The sequence below is a fragment of the Xiphophorus hellerii genome, chromosome 10, assembly GCF_003331165.1.
Source record: "Xiphophorus hellerii strain 12219 chromosome 10, Xiphophorus_hellerii-4.1, whole genome shotgun sequence".
NCBI classification, from domain to species: Eukaryota; Metazoa; Chordata; class Actinopteri; order Cyprinodontiformes; family Poeciliidae; genus Xiphophorus; species Xiphophorus hellerii.
The window spans coordinates 8,940,585-8,964,799 of NC_045681.1; the positions used below are offsets into that span (position 1 = coordinate 8,940,585).

Genomic DNA, 24,215 nt, shown 5'->3' on the forward strand with positions numbered 1-24,215 from the left:
ACATTTTAAAATAACAATGTTAATTTTAAAACCCAATCAAGTCTCTAGAAAATTTTAGAATTTGGACGTCTGCACAACATTTTGAATTTATATTTCCTATAAAGGGTTTTTGTAAAACTAAGTAAAGTTCTCAATATGGTTTAAGTTGTGTGTTTGGTGCTTTTGGGGTGTCAAGCAATTCAAGCAGGATTTCTAGTAGAATGGAAATGTTAGACAAATAAATAGGTTTAATGTACGGACTGGCAGACCAAGGAATGTCTTTAATATGTTCTCCTAAACATATTAAATCTAATATTAAATTTAAGCCTAGATCTTACTGAGAATCTGCAGCAATATGTTCTCGATCAAATATGACTCTTTTTGTAACATGACAAGAGTGTGAATACTTTATTAAAGAACTGTTTCACTGTGATGTGGTTCTGTTATGAATTCAGGGCACTAAGTGGACAATCTGCAGTGTGAAAATGTCACAGTCTGATGACATTTGGTGCGTTATGAAAATATAAACCACTTTTTGTGTTTAATTCTGGTACAGCCTCTGGATGTGAAAAATTAAACAAATGGCAATTTTTCACAATTAATTGAATTATGAGACCAGTCGAGCATGGAGCAGACTTTTAATTGCTTCTTCCTTTTGAAGGTTTGACAGTGTGGTAAGGTTCAGAGCTTAGCGTGACCACACACTGTTTGCCTGAATTCAGTAATCGGGCTTCTCATTCCTCATTCTTATAATAAATTTAATATAAAATGCCTTGCAAAGTGAGTGAATGAAATAATTCCTTGTTCTCTTTTACAAAACAGTTCAGGTTCAGTCAGACTGGATTCTATTAGCAGTATTTGTTCAGGGTTGTTGTCCCTGAAGCAAACCTCCACCTATGCAGACTCACCTCTTGAGCAACCTCTTCTATTTTTTTATTTTTACAAAATTGCCCTGATTTTAGCTTCATCTATTTTCCCAATCAACGATGACCAACTTCCCTTTCCATGTTGAAGAGAACAACCCCCACAGCATGATGCTGCCACCACCACATTTCACAATGGGGGATTGTATCTTTAAGGTGAAATGTTAGTTTTCCTCCACACACTGCATGCCACATGCTGTCAAAAACACTTCAATCCTGGTGCTTTATTTTGTTGTGTCACCTAAATGATTCGTGGCAGGATGCAGACATGCGTGTGGATTTATTGATCAAAATGTCTTCAAAATTTAATTTGAGTGCATGACGTCTTGTCAACAGACCATGAGTTGAGTGGAGTTTACAAGGGGGTGGACTTGGTCCACTTCCCAAAATACCAATAAAATACATTGAAGTTTGTGACTGTAGCATGACAAAATGTGACAAAGTTTGAAGGGTATGAAGACTTTAGCAAGGCGATGTTTGCCACTGAGAAAAACCGACCCAGAAAAAATTGGCATGCATCAGTTTCTGCTACTATTTATCCACGTAAACATGTCCTTGATATTGTTTAGCATTCCTTCTTGCATTCAGTGAGGATAAATTATTTAATTATGTTCTTCTCCTTCGTATCGTTCATAGTTTTGCACAACTGCATGTAGAAAACTGCCCCCCTCTGTGTTTATTGTTAACTAATTCCTCTCCTCCCTACTTCTTTTTTCCCTCTGTCTCTCTTTCTCTCTCCTCCTCCACTACTCTCAGTTTCTTTCTTTCCTTTTGCTCACTCTGGTCCCTTCCTCCTCTTGCTCTCTCTCTCCACCCCACTCCTGCACATCTCTGTCACACAATTGCAGACTCGCAGCGGCTCTCCCCCCTGAGCATCATCTCCACCATCGGAGATCCTCCTCGTGTCTGTGTTCTGCCGGGTGGACGCACGCCCCACAGTCACCATTTCTGCCCCGGAGAGCTCCAGGCTGGCAGCGCAGCCCCTTCCCAGGCTGAGCATCGGGCGGAAGACCCTGGTGGCAGCTGCAGTGGGGGTCATGCTGGTCCTGGTCCTGGTGGTCCTCATCCCTGTGCTCGTCAGCTCTGTGGGTGCTGGTGGCACAGATGACAGCGCGAGCCACTATGAGATGTTGGGTACCTGCCGGATGGTGTGCGACCCCTTCCCCAGCACGGGCACCACAGGAACGGGGATCCACACGGACACATCAACCAGTGGCTTCCTGGTGGACAATGAGGAAGACCTAAGCGATCACAGCATCGGCCCTTCACTGCCTACGTACAGCACAAATGGCCCACAGGGAAAACCAGGACGTCCGGGCAAACCTGGACCTCCAGGACCTCCTGGAGAACCAGGTCCACCGGGCCCAAGGGGGCCACCGGGAGACAGCGGAGACATAGTTCGGATGGGGATCCTCGGAGCGGTTAGCACAACCACCTACAACACCACTCCTCGAGTGGCGTTTTACGCAGGACTACAAAAACCCCAAGAAGGCTATGACATTTTGCGATTCGATGATGTGGTGACTAACATCGGGGGGAACTACGAGGGCACGACGGGCAAGTTCACCTGTAAGATTCCAGGGACCTACTTTTTCATCTACAACGTGTTGATGAGAGGAGGAGACGGCACCAGTATGTGGGCTGACCTGATCAAAAACAATCAGGTGGGTGATGCTTTTGACACGTTCTGTTAAATGGCAAAGGTGTAGCTTCTTTAAAACCATAAGGATTCATTTTTACCACATAGTTAATTAATTATCATCTATTGGCAGTAAATAAATAAATATTTCTTGTTTTTTTCATGCTCAGAAACATGCCTGTCACAAATTCAACATTTAATTTCCCTTTGTGATCAATAAAGTGTTTCTGAATTAAATTGACTTGAGTAACTGAGTGAAAACTGTAACATTTGCCTCATATTTTAACATTTGCTTGTCCATTTACTTAAAATAACTGTTCTAGATATCTTAATCTCTTTTATGGATATATATTTCCTCATTCAGCTTTTCTTATCTTAATAAATCTTTCCTTCCCTTTATAGAACTGCAATATAGAACAACGAAAGAAATCATTAAATTCCTCAGTATCTTCATATTTTTGAGCATCTTTAATTATCTAAAATATCCCAATCTTTCTATTTTTAGTGACATTTATGAACCCTTTAATCAACATTATCCCATTTAGATTTTAGCTCCATAACTTCACTTGTAGATCTTTATGTTGTGGACTTATAAATATGGTAACTGCAACTATTAGTTTAACTAATCTGCAAAAAAATTTGGTGCCAAGAATAGAAAGTTAAGTACTATTTTAATGCAGCAATATTTAGGGTTGTACAAGTGTTTTTTACAACAATAAACACAATAATGGTCAAAGTTTTAGGTTAAGGTTTAACCGGTGATGCAGGTTGCTTACTTTGACGAACAGATTAATGATTAAAATGTTTAATTTGCCAGTTACACTATGTAGTTATTACTTGTTAATTGATATTCCAAAGTTCTTTGTGTGAACAGCCCTTTCTGCTTCGTCTCACCTGGAGATCTGTTAGGTATATGCACAGCTTCCTCAATATCTTGTTACTTGAGCATCTTTCCTTTCAGTCTAAAAACAAAAATAAATTTTTTTAGTGCCTTTACAACCATAAAGCATGTTCCAGAATAATATATTCATAGTAACAGTCAAAATGTCAGTGAAAATCAGTAGTGGTTTTTGATATGGGTGATGTGGCTCACTGCCCAGGGCTCTATTCCATCAGGGGCGAAAGCAGTACTTGCAATAAAGAAAAAAACTTATCTGTTAGTTGAGTCCCGAATGTGTTTTCTGTTGCTTATTTGCAGGTCTGGTAAAGGAGAGTTGTTCACCACCCTGTATTATGTGTCTTGTGTAAGCACTATAAGAAAACACAGCCACAAGTGGCTGATAATGTTGAAATTGATATTTCATTCATAGATTCCTCAGCAGCACTAAGGAATCTAGATTATATTTGAAGTTCTCTAGTAAAATGTAAGATAGCTTGAGTTTTCTGACTTGACCTGAATGTTCTGTGCTGAAGAGAGGGTATATAAGACAAAGTGTGAGATTTACGAAATATTTCTTTTTTACTTTGGTAAAACAAAACAATGCAGAATGAGCCAAATCCGGCCAAAAGCAGCTGAAGTCTGTGAATACTTGAGACCCCCTTTAAAAATACTTAACTGCCTATTTTAATAGCTTAAACACTAAGTATATCTAAATATGGATTAATACAGACAATGAAAACCATTTTGGCCTTATCACAGAAGCTAACATCTGCAGTCTGCCTTATTTTCACTCTTGGGGTTACAGCCAATCACTGCCAAGGAAAATGAACGGTTCTCCTGGATTGGCTGCTTTGCAAAGGCCAGCCAGCAGCATGTCAAGCAGCATCGTGCCAAGTTGTTCAAACTTCTCAAACTGCATTTTCTTACAACTATTTTGGATGGTTTACAAACAATTTGCAAATAGGCAGATTTTCTGCAAGTAACTTGAAGTCATGAATCCACAAATACTGGATCCATTTTACACTATCACATTCATATAAAATAATGTCTTTTGAATAGCTGCCCCTCCGCAGTGATGAGTACGCAGGGAAGGGTTAAATCATTGAATCCATACAACCACAGTGTGATGGCCTCGCTTAGGGAAAGATGCAAACAGTTTCCAGGCAGGATTAATTGGGTATTCATGTGTGCAATGATTTCAGACTTGTCTGGTGTTAAAGTCTGGTGTAATGACAATCCACACTGGCATGCTGCCAGATTGTATTTCTATGGATTTTTGCACATCATGTGATGATGTACACGTTGACATGAGTGGAGGGAGTGCTGCGCTATCTCTGCTGAGCACACATCAGAAAACAGCCCGAGGTTGTGGCTAGTTCAAAGCGGTTGCCCTTTAAAATACAACAAGCTTTGTGGAGTCTTGGTGTGCCAGCACGCGTTATCAGGCTGGCTGTCGGGCCAAAACGTTTGATTATCGATTCATGATATTTGCTAAATTCACGGGTGATTTTGTAATGTCCTACATGGCTGCGGGCGATGACACCGACCAAACAACATGTTCATCTGAGCCTCGGCACTTGTAAACATCTCATCCAGGCTGCAACAGACTGAACAGGGAGTGGACACAATAACATTCCAGATATTCTTAAAGTGTCTTGTTTATGAAAGTAATAATTTTTGTAGAACTTTTTAGTCATCCTACAACATAGCTTTGCAGTTGGTGCTGCTAAATAGAATGATGAAGATAGAGCGCACTGAAAAAGCCTTCTGCTGTCAAATGGGATCACATCAGTTTCAAGGTGTTCCTGTTTTTCTCCTTAAGGAGGCGAATATTATAAGACATGAAACAAAAGCAGCTTCTAATAAATAAATCTTTTCTCCACGCTGACAGACGTCACAAACACTGTTGTATGGCTGTCATGTTGGTTTATTTTCACTGTGTTCTTTTACTGTAGGCTTGATTGCATTAAAATTGTTTTGGGAGATAATCTCAGTAGGATGAGAGCAGTCCTTGCAAGAGCAAACACACCCAGATTAGTGCCCATCAGGAGATATTCAATTACTTGTCTGATCTTAACATATCATTTTGTTATTTTGACCTAGAAAAGACAACTTTCTGTAATAAATAATGACAATGAAACGAAAAGAGGTGACTCTCCATCAGAGCACTGTCTGATTTAAATAAGAAATGTCACATCCAGACACTAATCTGAACGTCTCCGTGGTGAGACTGAGCATAGAAAACTGGGCGTAGCACATCAACCACTCATTTTTCAAATATTCTTATCTTGGTATTTGGAGAACAACAAAGCTCTTTTTTTCAAGTTAATTACTTATTTCTAAAAATGCTTACCCAAATAAATATATCAGGTAACACTACTCTTGTTTTTGTGGAGAAAAGTGACACATTTAAAAACCCAAGCACATGTGTAAATAAAGAAAAATTCAAAATCATCAAAAAAAGAAAACATTTTATTCCTCTCTAGGCAGTTGCAGGGTCCAGTTTGCAATTTGCCACAATCTTGATTTCCCGCGTAAACATATGACAACTGAAAATGTGACGAGGGTTTAAAGTTTAATAGCTTTTGAATGAGTCATTAAGACTTTTTTTGAGAGTGGAGTTGTTTGAGGAGTTTAAAAGAAAACATTATTGTTGGTCCCTATTGAACTACACTGTTAGACCTTTTATTGTAATTTTACAGTAACTTACTGGCAACACTGTTGCCAGCAAGTTACTGTAATTACCATTCTACAGTACCTTTACTGGCAACAGTGTTGCCAGTAAGTTACTGTAATTACCATTCTACAGTACTCTTACTGGCAACACTGTTGCCAGTAAGGCAACAGTACCCTTACTGGCAACAGTGTTGCCAGTAAGTTACTGTAATTACCATTCTACAGTACTCTTACTGGCAACACTGTTGCCAGTAAGGCAACAGTACCCTTACTGGCAACAGTGTTGCCAGTAAGTTACTGTAATTACCATTCTACAGTACCTTTACTGTTATGATATTTCACAGTTAATTTTTACTGTGAGTGTACTTTACAGTTATAACTGCATTACTGTAAATGTAGTTTCTAGTATAATACAGTAATTGTATTTTATAGTAAAGCTGGTCTACTGTAAACTTGTTTCACAACATAATGTCAGAGTTTTACTGTAAATTAAAGTTTACATTTCTTTAAGATAAGAATATTTTACCATAAACCGAAAAATTTCATAAAAGAAATTTTAGTCCAAGTACTGTGAATAACAGGTATTTATTTTCAGCAGATTTGTAGAAATAAAATCCATTTACATATTCGCAATGTCATAAAAAACAATGTCACAATACAATATAATGTGCTGTAAAACAACAAAACCATAGAACACATTTCCTACATCAGAAGAACTTTTATTCCATTCGTCAAACAAAATCAGTGGGATCCATCTTGTGGAAGCTGAACTGTAAAGAATAAGACAGACAATGTGGGAGGTCATGAGATGGTCAGGAAGTTATCTACATTTTCAAATCGACAGGAAGTTGACAAATTAAGCTGAAGTGACAATGTTCACATGCATAAAATCTTTGTCATAAAGCAGCATTAAGTTGATAATTTGTTTTAAAAAAAAATCAATTGGACTGAAGTGATAATAGAAGCTGCATAAAGAATGAGCAGGACTGGCTTCACTTCAGGTTTTTGGATTGTTTATGGCAAAAGCAGTCAGTCAGTCAGTCTTCAGTAATTCAAAAGATTGCGTACTACAAATGTCCCCAAGGGGACGATGAAGTACAACAATCTTTTTAGTCATTTTGTTGGTGCTGACGGATTACTGCAAAGGTGTGCCTAATAAACTGAAAACTGCATAGTATAAAAATACACCACACTTAAACGACTACACACTTATACATTTCTGTGATTTATTAAGAGATGCAGCGACATCCACTTTTTACCACGGACACAGAAAAGATGTAGGCTACTCTAAAGGGCTATTGTGTAGGAATCACATGGCATTTATAAATAATCATTAAAATCATATTAAAAAGGCTAAAGTAAAGTCAGAGCATGCAAGATAGGAGGAAAAGACAACAAAATAATAAACATTTACATTTGGTAAAATACTTACCTAGTTGGAAGTCCTCCATTCAAATTCAGCAAGTTGTTGGAAGAAGGTGGTGATCTGGGAGTTGACACTGACTACTTTCTTCTTGACAAGACTTCCCGTCTTGCGGCTTGTACCGACTTTGGCTGTGCATTTGGTACCAACATCTGGATTGATCCTCACAAAGAATCTTTTAACAGAAATAAAATATATTAATTGTAATTTTTAATGAAGACGTACAATACAGCAATCAGCTATGGTTCTTCATCATCAGTCAAACTGTCATTAAATTTAATTCATAAATGGCTTGGTGTAGAGTACTTGCCATTGTATCATCTCCAGCGTGGTGGATGCTGACTCCTGATACTCCAGATTGAAGACAGAATATGACCCAAAAAAGACAGCAAGGACGCTGGCAAAGTCATGTAGTTGCTCAGGCTGGAAAAATACCTTCTCCTCCATACTGACCATCCACCGGGTTGCAGACATCAAGCTATTTCCTAAAATAGACAAACCCTTGTCAGGCTAACGCTAGTGAGTAAAAGTACAGACTACCATAACAATTACATACATTGCTACGAAAAAATTATAGTGATAGAAAATATTCCTCTTACCAAGCATGATTACCCTTGGTGTAGTGGGTAAGGTCATTTCCATTTCAACAGACATCTTGGTGGAAGATACCTTTAAAACATAAAAGGAAAACTCTCTTAAATATGAATTACTGGTAGTAATTTATATTTAAAGGGCCAGTTCACTCAGATTACAACAGGTTTTTGAGAACCTCATCCCGGAGACTAGACTAGATTTTACTCCTACATCCTGCTACCACTCTGAAACAGCGGATGTGAATGACAGTTTGTGGGGCTAAATGCATTTTTTAAAGCATTACATTCCACAAGTGTTCAGTCTGACTTCTACAATGGCGGTGACTCCTGTGCATGTGGGACCTGAATGCAGAAAATGTTCTGAAGGAAGCAGGACATTGCTCTATTCCACATGCAAACCGATAATTAGCTGTGTGTTGATGTTTCTTCACATGACTACAAAATTCTGTAAATTCTGAAGTACAAATGCTGCAGAATTTACACCTGTACATAGTTGCACCTGTTAGTACTGACTTAACTTTAAATTTACAGGAGCATGGTTTAAACATGTGAACAGTCCTTAGGTGTAACCAGGGTTGGAAATTAACTTTTTTGTCCACCTGCCACTGTGGCTGAACCAACTCAAAAAATAACAGAAACTACTTTAATGTTTTTCACCTTTGTCCTCATTTACAGACTCTTATACACTATGTTGGAGATGTAATGGTACTTTAGCAGGCTAACCAGCTGTAGCAAGCTCAAAGTTATAGATTAGCTTAGCTGCTCCTCTACATTTCCAGACTATTTTGTGGCTTCAAATATGTTTGAAGAGCTGTCTTTTTACCTGTTGTCTTGTCTTTTGAAGAGATGAAGCTATGTTAGCAGTCAGCAGGACAGAACTGCACAGCCACTTGGAGGGAAAAAGCTTAGGAGTTAAAAAAAAAGGTCATCTGAAGAAAAGAAAAAAAAGAACAAAGTTAGAAATTCATCCTTGCTGACCTACATAGCTAATCTGCACTTTTAACATCTGCAAGATCATGGTTTAAACAAATGAACAGTCATTAGATGTAAAAAAAAAAAAGAGAGAAGGGGGGGGGATCAATTATCAGTTAAGGTTATATTGTTCGACAAAGGATGTAACAACAATGCTAACAGACAATCAGCACTGAGCTAATCTCAACCCAAAGCCGCCCGAGGAAGATTAAGCGGTAAAAGTCAAGCTAAAACCTTCAGCGGTAAAATTAGCACCTTTGCTAACGTTAATTCCGAACCAGCTCAAAAAGTAACACCATCATATTTTCCTATCTTTCACCTCATTTACAGACACGTAACTTATAAGGTTGCAATATGCCAGTTATATAAAACACCAGAGTTAGTAAAGGTAACGTTATTTTACCAGGCTAACCAGCACAAACGAGCTCATGCTATAATGCTAAGTTATAGCATTATAGCATGATGCTATAAGTTACGTTAACTCCATCTAAAATGTACATTTCCAGACTAGGCTTTGGCTTCAAACAGTTTTCTAAGAAGTGGTTTTTTACCTGTCTTGAAGAGCTGAAGCAGTGTGAGCCCACAGCACGGAGACAGAGCTGCACTTGCACTTGGAGAGAAAAAGCTTCGGAGTTTAAAACAAACGTCATCAGAAAACAGTTGGAAGCGAAGCCACGCTTGATGACGTAGCTAGATAAACTGCATATTAATGTTAGCTAGGATGTGAAAAAAACAAAAGTACATGCTCTCTTTCTGCCTTAAAAATATGTTAACCACTAAAGGAGTAAAAATACAGAAACAGGGAACCACGATGAAGCAGCTATGATGACCGTTGGAAATCAAATATAATTCTTACTGTATATGATAAGTACAGTACCACTACTGTAATGTGTAAACAGTAAATTACTGCAAATTCAAAACATACAGTAAATTACTGTAATACTATGTACTATACCCATAATGCAATGCAAACTACAGTAACTACTTGTAAAGATGTCTTATGGTAGGGTGACCAAACGTCCGTATTTCCCGGGACATGTCCGTATTTCACGTCCTGTCCCGGGCGTCCCGGGGTTTTTTTAGAAAGTGAGGAAATGTCCTGTTTTTTAAATTACCTTCATTGGACCATTATATTTACAGGCACTAGGGCACTGCGCACGGCCCTGCGTGTGACGTAATCCCTGAGCCGCGTCAGTGCGGGCAGCCCTGTTCCTAATCAGAAGATAGATAGCGTGGCTGTCAGTACGAAAACAACATACGAAAGCGCAAATGTATGTTTACCTACTATTTACAAAAGAGTTTCCCCGCTTTCAGACCCCCCCACCCCCCTCGCTACAACGTGTCCTGGTTTTCCCAACTGAAAATATGGTCACCCTATTTATGGTAGTTTTACTGGGCATTTTGTGGTATTTAACTGTAATAAATACAGCAAAGGCTAACAGTGTATGATGACCGTTGGGAATCAAATATAATTCTTACTGTATATTATAAGTACAGTACCACTACTGTAATGTGTAAACAGTAAATTACTGCAAATTCAAAACATACAGTAAGTTACTGTAATACTATGTACTATACCCATAATGCAATGCAAATTACAGTAACTACTTGTAAAGATGTCTTATGGTAGTTTTACTGGGCATTTTGTGGTATTTAACTGTAGAAAATACAGCAAAGGATAACAGTGTAGCCACAAGTTTTAGCCTACAGGACACACTAATCTGAATATACGTTGAATCAAGACGCTAAGAAAATTAGCCACTGAAGGTAAGATATTCTTAAACTACTCCTTTTAAAGTCTTTGCATTCACTCTGAGTGACTTAGACAGGTAATGTTATACATATTAACTCACTGTAGCATGTGTAATAGTTAACCATCTGTCACTATTTCTTTAGATTTTACTCCAGTAAATCTGTTTCATAAATTTTGTTCCACTGTTATTTTTAAGAAGATAGTATAATTTTTACAAATATAAATACAAGCTTTGTGAAATTTGTATTCTATGATGTCCCATCCAGAGTTTCTGCTGGCTCTCCAGGGAAGAGTCACTGAGCCAAAGCTTTCTGCTGTTATTCAAAATTCAGTGGCATCTAGTTTCTCAGGAGATCTGTGTCCTTTTTCAGCACACCTGAATCAAATGAATGGGTCATTACCAGGCCTCTGCAGAACTTGGTGCCACACTGAAGTTGTAATTTAGACATTTGAGTTGACTGTGCTGGACGAGAGACTCCTCTAAAACTTGGACTTCATGAACTACAGAGCATTGTAAAAGTGCTCACACCAATTTCCACTTTCTATCATTTTACAACCATAAACTTGAATGTATTTAGTGGGATTTCATGTGACAGATTTATACAAAACAGTGCAATACTTTAATGGAAGGGATGTGATACATGGTTTTCAACACGTTTTACATCTATTGCCAATTTTACCCTGAGGTCCCCCCAAAATATCTAGTGCAATCTATTTCATAAGATCTGGCTAAATCTGTTTACAGGATATTTCTTAGATTTTATTTCCCCAATTCTGACCTTTGACCTGTCCGATAAAGGAGTGCCAAGAAGAAAAAAACATTGAACGATTACATAAGAAGTCTTATTTGAATGTTGCCACAAGCAACACAGACAAATGTAAAAAAGAAAAAAGGAAAATGCCAAAGACTTTAGACTGGGGCGATGGTTCACCTAGTTAACCTAAACATGGAGCCAGAGCTGCAATGAATTGGTTTCGATCAAAGCAGATTTAAGTATTACAATGGCCTAGTCAAAGCCCAGATTGAGAATGAGACATAAGACTTGAAAATTATTGTCCACAGTGATTTTCCACCTAATCTGACGGAGTATGACCTATTCTGAGAACGAGAATGAGCAAAAATGTCAATCTGTTGTGTAAAGCTGATAAAAATATCTCCCAGACGACCTGCAGCTATCATTGCAGTGGGGCTCACCAAATATGTATTCCACATGTTTTACATTTTTATGTCAAAAAGTATCCTATTCCTCCCACTTTTACATTAAAAAAGATTCAACGGGTATAAATACTATTGCAAGCCAATCTATATATTGAGAGATTACAGCAACAGATCAAGAGCAGCAATAACAATTTTGACAACATGTTTATACTGTAATAAATAAATGGCACACAGAGTAGAAAAACTTAAAGAATATCTACATTTTTATACAATATCTCTGTGTCAATGGTAGATATTGTGGAACACAGTGTAAGCAGCTTAGGACGCCTAAAAATTCATCATCATGCCGTCATCTGTCCTGTAGCTTTCCATCTCAAATTGTGCACATCTCTACACAACTCCATTAGAGGATAATGTTTTTATTTTTGGTTCGGCTAACCTGTCGTCACAATCTTTGTCGGCACACGGATTAAACTTTTATGGATGGCACAGTAAAGCTGGAGTAAAGCTTCAGAGGGGATCTGTCTTCCAGCAGCTGCATGCGAAGGAACTTACCCTGAGACAGGCGAGCAGATTTGAGGATGATGCTCCCAAGCCAACACCCTCCGTAATTACCCTGTGTTAACAAAATGACACGTATGTGTGGCAAAACGTGGCAATTTCTAGCGTTTCACCCTACAAAATGAGGACATGAGAGTGGAAGATGAGGGGAAGGGATAGTATGTACTGACTTTGCTCCTCACAGGCAGAGTGACTCAAGCTTGACCCGTTTGGCTGAGTCATAATATAAAAAACAAGATATTCACCAGAGGGGATGCACTCACACAAAGTCAAACTTCTTAATTCAGGCTTTACTTTTCTACAAGTTTTCTTGTAATGACATTAAACCTTATCACTTCAAGGATAAACTGTTAAAAAAAATTGTTGATTCTTAGTTTCTCTTTAGGTCTATTTACTAGCAGCATTTTCTTTCTCTTTCTTCCCACATTTCTTCTGGTTTTGCATTTTCACCACACATATGTCCTTCAGATTACCAAGCAAATATAATTAATGTCAGACAAAGGTAAACTGAGGAAATACAGAGAAGCAGTTTTCAAATGATTTCATCATTTATCAAAGTAAAACAGCTACCCAAACCAACATGGCCCAACATGTGAAAGAATAATTGGCCCCTGAGCCTAATAACTGGCTGTGCCAGCCTTGTGCCATCAAGCGTTTGCAATAGTTGGCAATGAAACTTCAGCCCACGCTTCTTTTTAGGAAATGTCTTAATTCAGTCACATTAAAAGGGTTTAAGAGGATGAACAGCCTGTTTAAAGTCACAGCATCTCATCTGGATTTGAAACTGCAGTATGTAACTTTTGTACAAATATGTTTTTTCCATAATTGTCAAAACTGTCAACATGTTGTGACAATATAGTATGAGACAGATAAGCTGTGAAAAAATGAAGCTCTTCCTCCTCCTCCTTGAGGCATATTAGAATTTAAAGAAATGCACCGCTCTTAGTCAAAAACAACCAATCAGAGCCAGGAGGAAGGACTTAGCGATATCAAAGTTGCTTGTGTATGTGCTGCTCAATGTGCTAACAGCTTATGATTAGCATAACTTCATAATTTAATGTACCATCAATTGTAACAACTTGTTATAGTTGATGGTACATGCTACCACCCTCCATGACTGACTTGTGGTATCATGTTCTTTTCCCGAAATGCTGTGATAATTTCAGACGTAACAGGAAAAAAAAAAAAAAAAAAGCTCACTGCCAACACCGAGACAGAAAGCACCATTAGCTTACATTACATTCTGTGGTCCTTTGATTGATCCACAATGATGGCTGACGTTTCTTGAACGTTTCTTACAAAAACTTAATCTTGTAAGGAGTTTCTGGGAAATTTGAGACAGGCCTTTTGTTTCTTTTTATCACCACTGGTTTGAGCTATAAACTCACCCATAGATGCAACCTTTGTCCAGTCTTTTTGTCATCGTTTAATCAACTTAGCTAAGGCAAGTTGGGGCTGCAGTTTTTTGCTCTGGCTTCTTCTATTGCCTCCTGAATAAATTTTCAATGCATTCTGGGAGAAATGTTGATAGGCTGGCCTCTCTTGGAAGGTTCACCTATGTTTCATGTTTCCTCTTTTTGTGGATAATGGCTCTGACTTTTTGAGATTCTGCAGCCTACTTCATGTTGCCAGACAAGTTCTATTGAGGTGATTTCTTTCTGGTATGAATCAGACGTGGGCCCAACCTTTCAAAAGATTCGTTCAATCATTGATAAATGGTCATTTAACAGGAGGAGTTATTCACAAAAGGCCAGGTTGGCTTGAATTTATTTTCCCCTCCAATAAATGAAATAATTATTTCAAAACTCAACTCACACTTTTATCGATTGATTATTTGAAACATGCAAAAACAAAAACAGGAGAAATCTATGGGAGGGGAAATACTTTACTTTTTGACAGCACCTTTTTTGATTAATTTTGCTGATCAGCAAAAACTGAATGTTTTCGGATCTTTAGTGACTAATTCTCTTCTCTAACCTCCTATTGCATTTCTCTGCGTTTAATATTCCAGGTCAGAGCCAGTGCTATTGCCCAAGACCAAGACCAGAGTTATGACTATGCCAGCAACAGTGTCATACTTCATCTGAATGCGGGTGATGAGGTTTTCATCAAACTGGATGGGGGCAAAGCTCATGGGGGCAACAACAACAAATACAGCACCTTCTCGGGGTTCATCCTCTACGCCGACTGACGACAGGGCAGAACAGGAGGCTTGGAGGTGAAAGGTCCCAGCTGCAGACATTTACTTCCTGACTTCCACTTGGCATTCTTGCAGTGAGGTTAATGTCACAGTCACCGCTCCACAGTCTTTAAAGTAATGTAGTGATGATGCACGCTGCAGTTTTGTAGTTTTTTTGCTAATCTCTTATTCTGTTTCAATACAACATGAATACATACTGGGTGCCTATGCTGCTAACATTATGGACATGTGTCATGAGGTAGCAATTGTGACAGCACAGAGAGGCCGTGCCATCATTCCTCAGCTGTCATGTCAAATTCAAGTCTGGAAATCCCACAGTGGTGGAGGCCTCAGTGTTAGTAAATGTGCTCTCTGGGTTTATGTTATGGTTATGTCTTTGCTTTCACATGCTGTCTGTGTGATAAGATGTTTTCCATCAGTGGAGGAGGAGTCCTGCCTCAAGAAATTTGTCAAAAATTTGGATGTAAGAATGAGATTATGATGTCTGAATGCCAGAGTGTAAGAAAAGGTTTCAATGTGATGATTTGAAAAGGCGTCATATATTAGACCTACATTACATCACCTACAGCATATATCGGCACCTCTGATGAAGATGTAGAAAAAGTCTTGAAATAAATCTTCAGTAGCATAAGTTTCACAAAAAACTGCTGAAGGTTTTTTTTTTTTACTTACTTTATGTATTTATTTCAACTGTAGATAATGTAAATGATTTTTTGCCTTAGTTCAGTTTTTATGTTCTCTTGTCTTTTTCATTCTGAAGAAGGCCTTCATGTCATATATTTTTACCCCATGAAAACTGAAAGTCATGGACCAAAAATTAAAAACTATAACTGCAAGCAAGGAGTTAAAGCCAAGCCTGCTTTAGCAAGTCTAGCCCTGTCCATATCCATGTGGCCCAACGTCTTGGCAAAAACTGTCTCACTCAGGTCAACATATTGGTCACGGTCCAAGAAAAAACTCCCTAAAAGTCTCTTAAATCACATACAGTATCTATGCCAAACTGAATTGTGCAGGTGGTTTATTAGATGCTAAGTCGCTAAGTGCTAATCAGCCCAAGATTAATGTGCTAGGTTGATTAGCACCTCAATATGTAGTGTTATACCGTACACAAATCTTAAAGATACTCAACAGTGTTTATAGTAAAGCTCACAGAACAATGTCTGTTGAATCTCACAAAGAGACCCCAAAAAATATAAGTTAGCTTAAATTGTAATCTAAAAAGAAGAGTGACGTGTTTCAAAACAGTATAATAGCTTCTCTGATACTCCGGTTAAGTCAAGGCCAGCTACACTGCTCACCCTGGATTTGATCCTTTCCAACATCCTAATGTAAGCTTTTCCAATATAAGACGAGTTTATTTTAAGGCTATTGACACATCTTTACCAGGAGAGCCAATAAAAGTGGAGGGTGCTGTATGTTATATTTGGCATATTGTATAAAATGTAAATTCAATATTGACTCTGTATCTCAATACAGACAAAGCATTATCAATCTTGTACATTTTCTTGTGTTTCTAAAAAAAACTATGTATTGATTGATGACTGTGTGATTTTATTATTTCATGTGCAGGTTTAATTATTTGATCAATGCATGCAAAGTCAAAATGTTTTGTTTCCATACAATGATAAATGATGATTTAAAACTGTTTTAAAAATCTAGACGTGGCCATTATTTGCTGCCTTTACTCACAAACTTCAATTAAAAGAACTACTTTTTTAGCATTTACCAACATTATACACAGTTAGTGTCACTCTTCTCATCAGGTTCACTGATCAGCCACTCTGATCTCCTCATTAAACTGTGAAACAAGCCTTTAGTCCTTCAAATGTTACACGAAAAAAGAGTCTCAGCAGCACAGCAAGAGGCAATCAACACGGAGGACATCACAGCTATGTTAAATGCCAAATGAAGCGGGGGATTATTGTGATTTACAATCAAAGATGATATGTTGGTTTTGCTCTTTTAATGGGTGTGGATGTGGCGAGATATGGCAGGAGCAAGTTAGGAGACGGGTGTTCGGACAGATTACAACAAAGCTTAGATCTGCGCTGCAAAGTGATGGGGGGATTAGGCTCCGCTGTGACTGCAACACAACTGTCAGAGACCAGAAAGTAGCTCTAGGGCATGAACTGTTGAAACTGTCCGTTTTATCAAGAGCTTCTTTGACAATATGAAATTCTTTGGACACGATTCACCTTTGACATGGGCCACCAAACTGTCCCTTATCCAGTTTGAAGCACAAACTTAAAAGTTCAAAAGTAAAAAGTTGGGGATTTTCTTAGATATGGAAGCAAGGTTTTAATTCAGTGCAAGATCGCCACAATGACTTCTACTGTCTTGCCTGTTATCTTTTTAACTGCTGTGTGCATTAAAAGCCAGAACACCCTCTGGTCTAAACTGAAGCCTATCTTAAGACAGCAAAAAATTCCTCCAGACACAATTAAGACTGAAGTTTTGTGCATAGGCAGAGGTCAGCAGAGCCACACGGCCGTATAGAATGCTAGGCCAGCACAGGCTGTTTTCTCCTTGCAGGGTGTATGAGCACATCGTCACATTAGAGATGTCACGACGTCAAAGACAAATGCCCCCGGTGGTGGGAGAGGCCGCGCTCTCGCTGCAGAGACCCCAGGATGCAGCAGATTTTCTTGAAGTCTTTGAGTGACGTGAGTGAAAGTGTATCAACAGCCTGCAAATATTAAACACTTAAAGCAATTTTTGTCTGAATAATCATCAGCAAAACACAGGTTCTGTCTTCTTTCTGATAGCAACCAAGAAGCTGCTTCAGTTTGATAAATGAAAATAGCTTTAGACTTGTTGCATGGATCAGAAACAAGACACACAGATTTACAGAAGTGGTGTCCCTCCTGCATTTTTTCTGTTTTTGGATCACTTATGATTTCCTTTATTAAGGGTAAATACGAAAAGAAAAATGGCTAATGTGAAAAAGTGGTAGTAAACATTAAGTACTTTGGATAACAAGCAATCAGTCTATTACACTGCAATGGAGGGACTTTTTGGTCCACTCTTCTTTGCAGAATTGTTTTAATTCAGTTTCATTGTAGGGTTTCAAGCTTGAAAAACTCCCTTAAGGTCAAGCCAAAGAATCTCAACTTTTTCAAATCCTAACTTTGACTAGACCAGTTCATTTAGGGTTTTTTCAGTTATTTAGAGGTGGGTTTGGTGGAATCTTTGAATCATTGACTGCTGCATAATCCAAGTACGTATCATGATTTTCTAAAAGAGCAAAATTCATGGTACCATCATTTATGACAAGTCATTCAGAACTTTGTGTATGATGTTCTGAAAGCGTGACTGAATAGCAAAAACAGGAGAAATTTGGAGAAGCTGGTCCCAAAGTCGCCTCTTGGGAGACCTTCGGGTAGGTTTGAAATCTCTGCTGCTGCCTCTAATGCATTCATCGCAACAAGACACAGATTTAAGCTTTCTTCTGGGAGGTGCAGTAAGCTTCTTTTTATTTACACTCTTTCACAGAGCTTTGTAGATATTTGAAGAATTTCATCTGGATCTATTTCCATAGCACATAAGCCGGGGGATTTGCCATATTAAGTCTCGGCAGTGGACTTAACATAGGTAATCTTAGGTTTATGCAAAAGCCACAGGAAGAACATTTTGAGTTATTCATTTACACACACTGCCTTGCAAGGAAACAGAGACAGCTCCAGTCTGACATTTGCAGGGGCAAAGTTGTTGAGGCGTGAGTCTTATCAGGCTACTGCAGAGCGCGCGTGGACCCTTGCAGAGAAGCGCGTGCGAGTGTGTGGGGTCAACGCTGTCCATGTGCACTCCTTCATGTCTCCGTAGAGACGGGCCGCGGCCTCCTATGAAATGTCTGAAGTGACGTTAATGAGCCCTTGCTGTTGTTATCTAGAGTATTCCTACTTAACTCACCGGGGGAGATCTGAGTCAGAGATAGATGTTTTAACTGTCAGGCCAAATTGCCCTTCATGCCAATGCACGCTTCCTACGACGAAATGAGCAAACCACCTTCCCACACTCTTCAATGGCTTTATTGGTGTGGGCATACAATCGTGAGATCTGTTTCTTACTATGGGTTTAGCACAATGACTTAAAACAATCTACATTTTCTCCTACTTATTCATTATGACACAGTGCTAAAGCTCAAAACAACACAACACAAACACTCTACACATGCCAGACTTAGTTAGAGGCTGTGCTTTGGATGCGATGAAAAAGCTGGTTATTTTTCGGTCACAGGTGGGTCATAAAAGGGCAAAACATGTCAATGAGAATCAAACCTTTGGAATAAAGTCTCCACGTAGTGAGCCTATCCACCCGTGTGACAAAAAAACCAACCTTCTCAGCACCTTTTTGATGTCGATAGCCACTGACGCAGAACAGAATCTTCCCTGCTGTACCGCCGTCTCTTTCAGATGTGTCATCTCAAGGGTCACCACAAGCCCGAGTGTATCACCTTGGATCCTAAAAATAAACGGTAAGTGTTAACGTACACTGTAGCTGAACTCTTTCCTCAGGCAGCCGTAAGATCTGTGGAGCAGGAAGCCTCTTGCACTTATGCAAGATGAAGTTTGCAAACATGTCAGCAACACTGTTTTTTAAGAGGGGACAAGAGTGACCAGAGGACCTACAGTGCTTTGCAAAAATGTTCATGCCCCTTGGACCTTTTCACATTTTGTCACGATTCAGCCCCAAACTTTAGAATGAATGCAATAAATGACGGTGAAGTTGAAGGGAGCGGATGCATGTTTTTAAAACGTTAATAAAAAATCTGAAAATTGTGGCCTCATTTGTATTTAGATTTCCATTACTCGAAGAAGGCTTAGTAAAATCCAATCTTTTGGATACAGTGTTTAATTCATCAAATAAAGAGCTTGTCACACTGTGTACCTACTAAGACATTGTTGGAGGATTCAAAACAGAGGAAAGAGCAGGTGACTCAGAAAAGACTAAATAGATTTTATAATAATATTGAGAATGTGCGAGTTAAACAGATCTGCTTCTCAGATCCAACTCTGCAAGAAAGTTAGGACGATGAGTGATAGGTAAGGCAATCAGAAGGTGACATTCAAACAAGGAGAAAAGATTTACCTGGGTCATTTCCCAAACTTTCTTCTTCCAGGACTTTGTTGACAGAGAGAAAGAGAAGAAAGTCTTTGTTTATTGGAAATTGTTTCAGCGAGTCTGTACAGAGAAGAAGACTCTATATGATGGTAATTGAGAGTGGTGAAGCCATGGAGAGAAAAAACTCCAGTAACCATGTAACCTTGTTTACACTCAGCACTACAGTGGTCAGGTTTCACCATGAAAAAGCAAATGATCACTTTGTCCATAGTCCTTAAATCTGTAGTAAACTAAACAGGCTAAGTCAGCAACTGAGATGAGAGATGAGGCAGAACAAATCCAATATCACAATTCAGAAGTCTGATCAGATGGAACCAAATTTAAAATAGAAAAAGTAATACTGAACATTACCCTGAACTTACCTTTCTCACTGTGAGGTGTATGCTGCCACCATCCAGTGTGACTGAACTTCAGGTAATTAGCAAAGTTCTGTTGGTCAGGTAGAGATACAATCCCCCAGGTTTTAGGGACATGCGACTCTATAAAGTCACAAATTTTGAAAAACAAACACCGCTTTCCTTCAGCTTTACAGCTACGCACCACTCCATGACAGTTTATAACATAAGAACTCAGTAAAACACTTTGGTGTTTGTGGCTATAACATGACAAAAAGGGATAAAGTTTTAAGGAAGTACAAAAGAAGGTTTAAAAGAAGAAAAAAAGCAAAAAGGTTTGTGATCAACTCAGCATCAGTTACAGTTGTAATTACAGGGTATTCAACGGGTCATGGCAGCCCTAATCACAGCTGCTCACAGCAGCTCCCACTTCGCTGCCCACTTCAAATGGTGCCTCAGGCAGCAAAATCCTTAAAGTGAAGCTCTGAACATGTAATTCCACCCAAGATCTGATTAAAGCTACAAACAAGCTCAGCTAATATTTTGAGAAGATTGCCTTTACAATGAGGCCATAAACCATTTTTGAATGCTTAAAATCTTCAATAATTTTCAGTTCTAATTTAATGCTCTTCCAGCCATGGTCTTTGGATTATTTTGAACCTTTCAGTGGCATTCTGGTTTCCTATTTTGTTAAATTAACTCTAGATTTCGAAGTGGAGTAGTCTTTGTTCCCGAAAGCATTTCAAAACTATAATCTGACTATTTTAGAATAATAGCTTCTACCTTGCAAGGTGGTCATGTAGAAGACTCTTTGTATATTGACACTCTCTTAGGAGATTAAGTCGGCATCTACACATGATCTATTTCTTCCCTCTGCGGTTGATTCACACATCTCAAAGCAACCTCTTCGGACACAGAATATGGAGAATCTTTATTCTTTTGTAAAATTGCTTGAACAGACGGAATGGAAAATAGCCTTAAAAATCTTGAAACTGGATCCACAGGAACCAGAAACTTACGCCTCATTTTCAGTGAGATGTAATACACTAGTCAGCGCTGTTCTGTGTGCTATTTCATGGTCCAATATATTCAGGACGTTTCCACCATTGGACTCTCACTGGGCAGACAGAGTTGAACCCAAACACCTAATGTACTAGCATATCTCATGCTTGTAGTAAGCAGTGACGTTTTTCTGTCATCCAGTCACTGGACAGTGTTGTGTGGCGCCAGTAACTGCATCCTAACTGTATCATTGTTCTATGGACCTACAACTGAAGGCTGTCCTTCCTGGCCCAGGAAGGAATATTGTCATACGGGTCGGTTACAGGCTGTTTTTACAATGGAAGCAGACGATGTACAGAAACACACCCACCAATGCCGTACAAGGCATTTTTAGAGGTCCATAATTATCTTCATGATTTCTTGCTTGATTTCTGCAGATTTTGTCAGTATTGGTGCATGCAAATAAGATTTGTGACATGTTTGTAAAATTACAAAACAGATAAAAAGGCTGTCATTGGAATTAAATTCCAAGAGCGCATGGACTTAAGAGAGTGTAGTTTATTACAAGTTTTCAAAAAAACTCAATGAAGAACAGCATATTTGAAGGCTAGAGGGGTAAATAACTTCAAATTGTGTTGTACCTGTTTAGGTTTTGCATTGTCTTCTTTCATTTTATGTTTCTGCTTAGCAATTTGTATATAAGAAGTTATATGTTTTAGGATTTGTATATATTGCAATGATTTATGAATAGTAGTTAAGTTCAACGTGATGTGTGCATGATCTGTGTTCATGTACCTTTTAAATCAAGTAATTAAATTATTGTTTTTGAAACATGGATAGCAAGTTATTTGAATAATAAAAAATCTATTAAATCTTTCCTAAGATGGCGCACCAGAAAGTACTGTACTGAAGGTGCTATGTAAATATTGTTTTCTATTTTACACAGTAACATGAATTTGAAACCTTTTTTTAAAAACTTCTTTACATTTTTCTTTAACAAAGCATTTTGCTTACAAGAATCCATAAAAAGAAATACCATCCTCCGGCTCAGTATGGGATCTGCTTTGGGACCACAGTGTGTTTAGAATAAACAGAGAACACAACATTTGATGCTCCAAAAACTGATGTTACCTGATGCATGTGCAGCGCAAAAGGTGGAGATGCACTGAATTAATCACCTTGCATTATGGCAGAGGCACGGCTGCATGTGTGCACACATTACCCCGTGTCCCCTGTGCTCCTTGAGAGAACGTGACATCGTGCAGCAATCTCCCCTCCCTCTCCTACCCGTGATCAGGCTTGATAAGGGCCCTGTCCACTGTGTCAGTGACTCAATACCAACGGCCTTGTTCCCTCATGTTCCTGACTGAGCCGGGCTAACGCATGCGGACAGGTTGAGTCATGTTGCTGGAGATGCTCCGCTGGCGTGTTGCCTGTCTCTTCACCTCACCGCGGCCTCGTGGATGCAGCCTGACATTAGACTATGGAAGTGCTGCGAGTGTCCCTTTCCCCAGTATGACACTAGATGCCAGAGTTCAGGAGCACTGCAGTTGCTGTAGTTTCTCAGGCTAGTTTATTCTACTTGTTGGTGTCGAGCTGCATTTGGGGCTTTTGTGTGAAGGGAAAGGATGTACATGTTTCGTAATTTCTTCTTGTTTTTAACTTCTTTGGCAAACCTGCAAACTCTAGATAATTTAAAGAAAATTTAATTGTCTAAAAATACAATGATTCTTCAAGGAATTGAGTCTTGAAGCTCAACTAATAAGATGCTTTCATCGTTGTCACAGTGAAAGGTAAAAACAGATGCAGCTTCTAAAAGGTTGTCTTCCAACATTGCTTTATTTAACTCAATCCATAATTTCTGACAGGTTTTCCTGCCCGTGCTGAAGAAAAGAATCCCTCAGCATAATGTGGCCTCCGCCATGTTTTCTCATGAGGTGGGGCGTTTTAAAGTTGTGCCACAGCTTTTCCATCATGTGAACATGGAACAGTCCTTGTGAGATTTTCAAAACGTGGATACCGTTTTAGTACCTAATCCTGCTTCAAGTTAATAAAATCAAATTAAGACACACTAATATCTATTGTTATAAAGTAGAAAACCATGGAAACAACTGATATGTGTTTTAAATATTTCACATTTGCCCATTTTTTGTATTGATGTTTGTGACTGAAATATTTCTGTCTTTTTCTTCCATTAACTTTTCTGATGACGCCTTTAGATTAAACTGTTTTAGTTTATTTCTCCATTTTGACCAGAGCTCCCTGCAAGAAGAGATGATGCAACATTATAACTGAAGGCTTTATTTGTAATATGCATTGCTCCATCTGAACTTCCACAACAGTGTTAGTTGGAAAATAATTTCAGTGGCCCAGTGTATAATTACTAAAGGCAAGAACTACAGTATATTTTCCTCCTACAATAATTGGGGACAGTACAGTTCTAATTCTGATAAAAAATTACATTAATTAAAGTGAAAACCAGTAGGTACTTGCTTCATATGTCTAAGAGAAAAGTCTTAGTTAAATAAATAAGTCTAATAATCCTTTTAACAGCACTGGAGGTGAACAAGGTGCTCATGTCCAAAAACAACAATTACAGCTGTGCCTCATCTAAAGTTAGTAGCTAAATAATTACTGAATTTATGGCATCAACATGATTGTAGAGTAACTCACTCAGTGATCCTCTACCCTGCTCCTCAATATGCAGTATCCTGCATATTTTAGATATGTCCCTGCTCCACCATTATTGAGGCAAATGGTTGAATTTAATCCTCAGCATGCCACCAAGTGCTGCACAAGCCTGTTAATCACCCATTCTCCCAGTCCATCACACCACCATTCATGCAGGGCCATGGGTATTTGATGGCAGAAGGTAATCTACCTGTATAAAAATACCGTGACTAGGACAGAATTTTTAAAGTTTGATAAAACTGATCAGCGATAAAAAAGCTTTTGTTTCTTTTAAAGGTCCTTTATAATAGCAGGTTAGTTTCCTTACA

At 38.6% G+C, this 24,215-nt stretch overlaps 1 protein-coding gene across 1 annotated transcript; it reads left to right on the top strand.

The window, feature by feature from the left end:
- The first annotated feature begins 1,686 nt into the window (after nucleotides 1-1,686).
- LOC116726609 (C1q-related factor-like) lies at nucleotides 1,687-16,568 on the top strand. Its single transcript, XM_032573387.1, has 2 exons — nucleotides 1,687-2,566; nucleotides 14,570-16,568. Exons 1-2 carry the CDS (start codon nucleotides 1,940-1,942, stop codon nucleotides 14,747-14,749), a joined length of 807 nt encoding a protein of 268 aa, XP_032429278.1. The 5' UTR covers nucleotides 1,687-1,939; the 3' UTR covers nucleotides 14,750-16,568.
- Nucleotides 16,569-24,215: the final 7,647 nt, after the last annotated feature.

What these genes read in the sequence shown, in the direction of transcription:
- LOC116726609 (XM_032573387.1), top strand. Translation starts at nt 1,940, where the DNA reads ATGCTGGTCCTGGTCCTGGTGGTCCTCATCCCTGTGCTCGTCAGCTCT. An exon ending in ACCTGATCAAAAACAATCAG is followed by an intron (nt 2,567 to 14,569) that starts GTGGGTGATGCT and finishes TTAATATTCCAG; the next exon opens with GTCAGAGCCAGTGCTATTGC.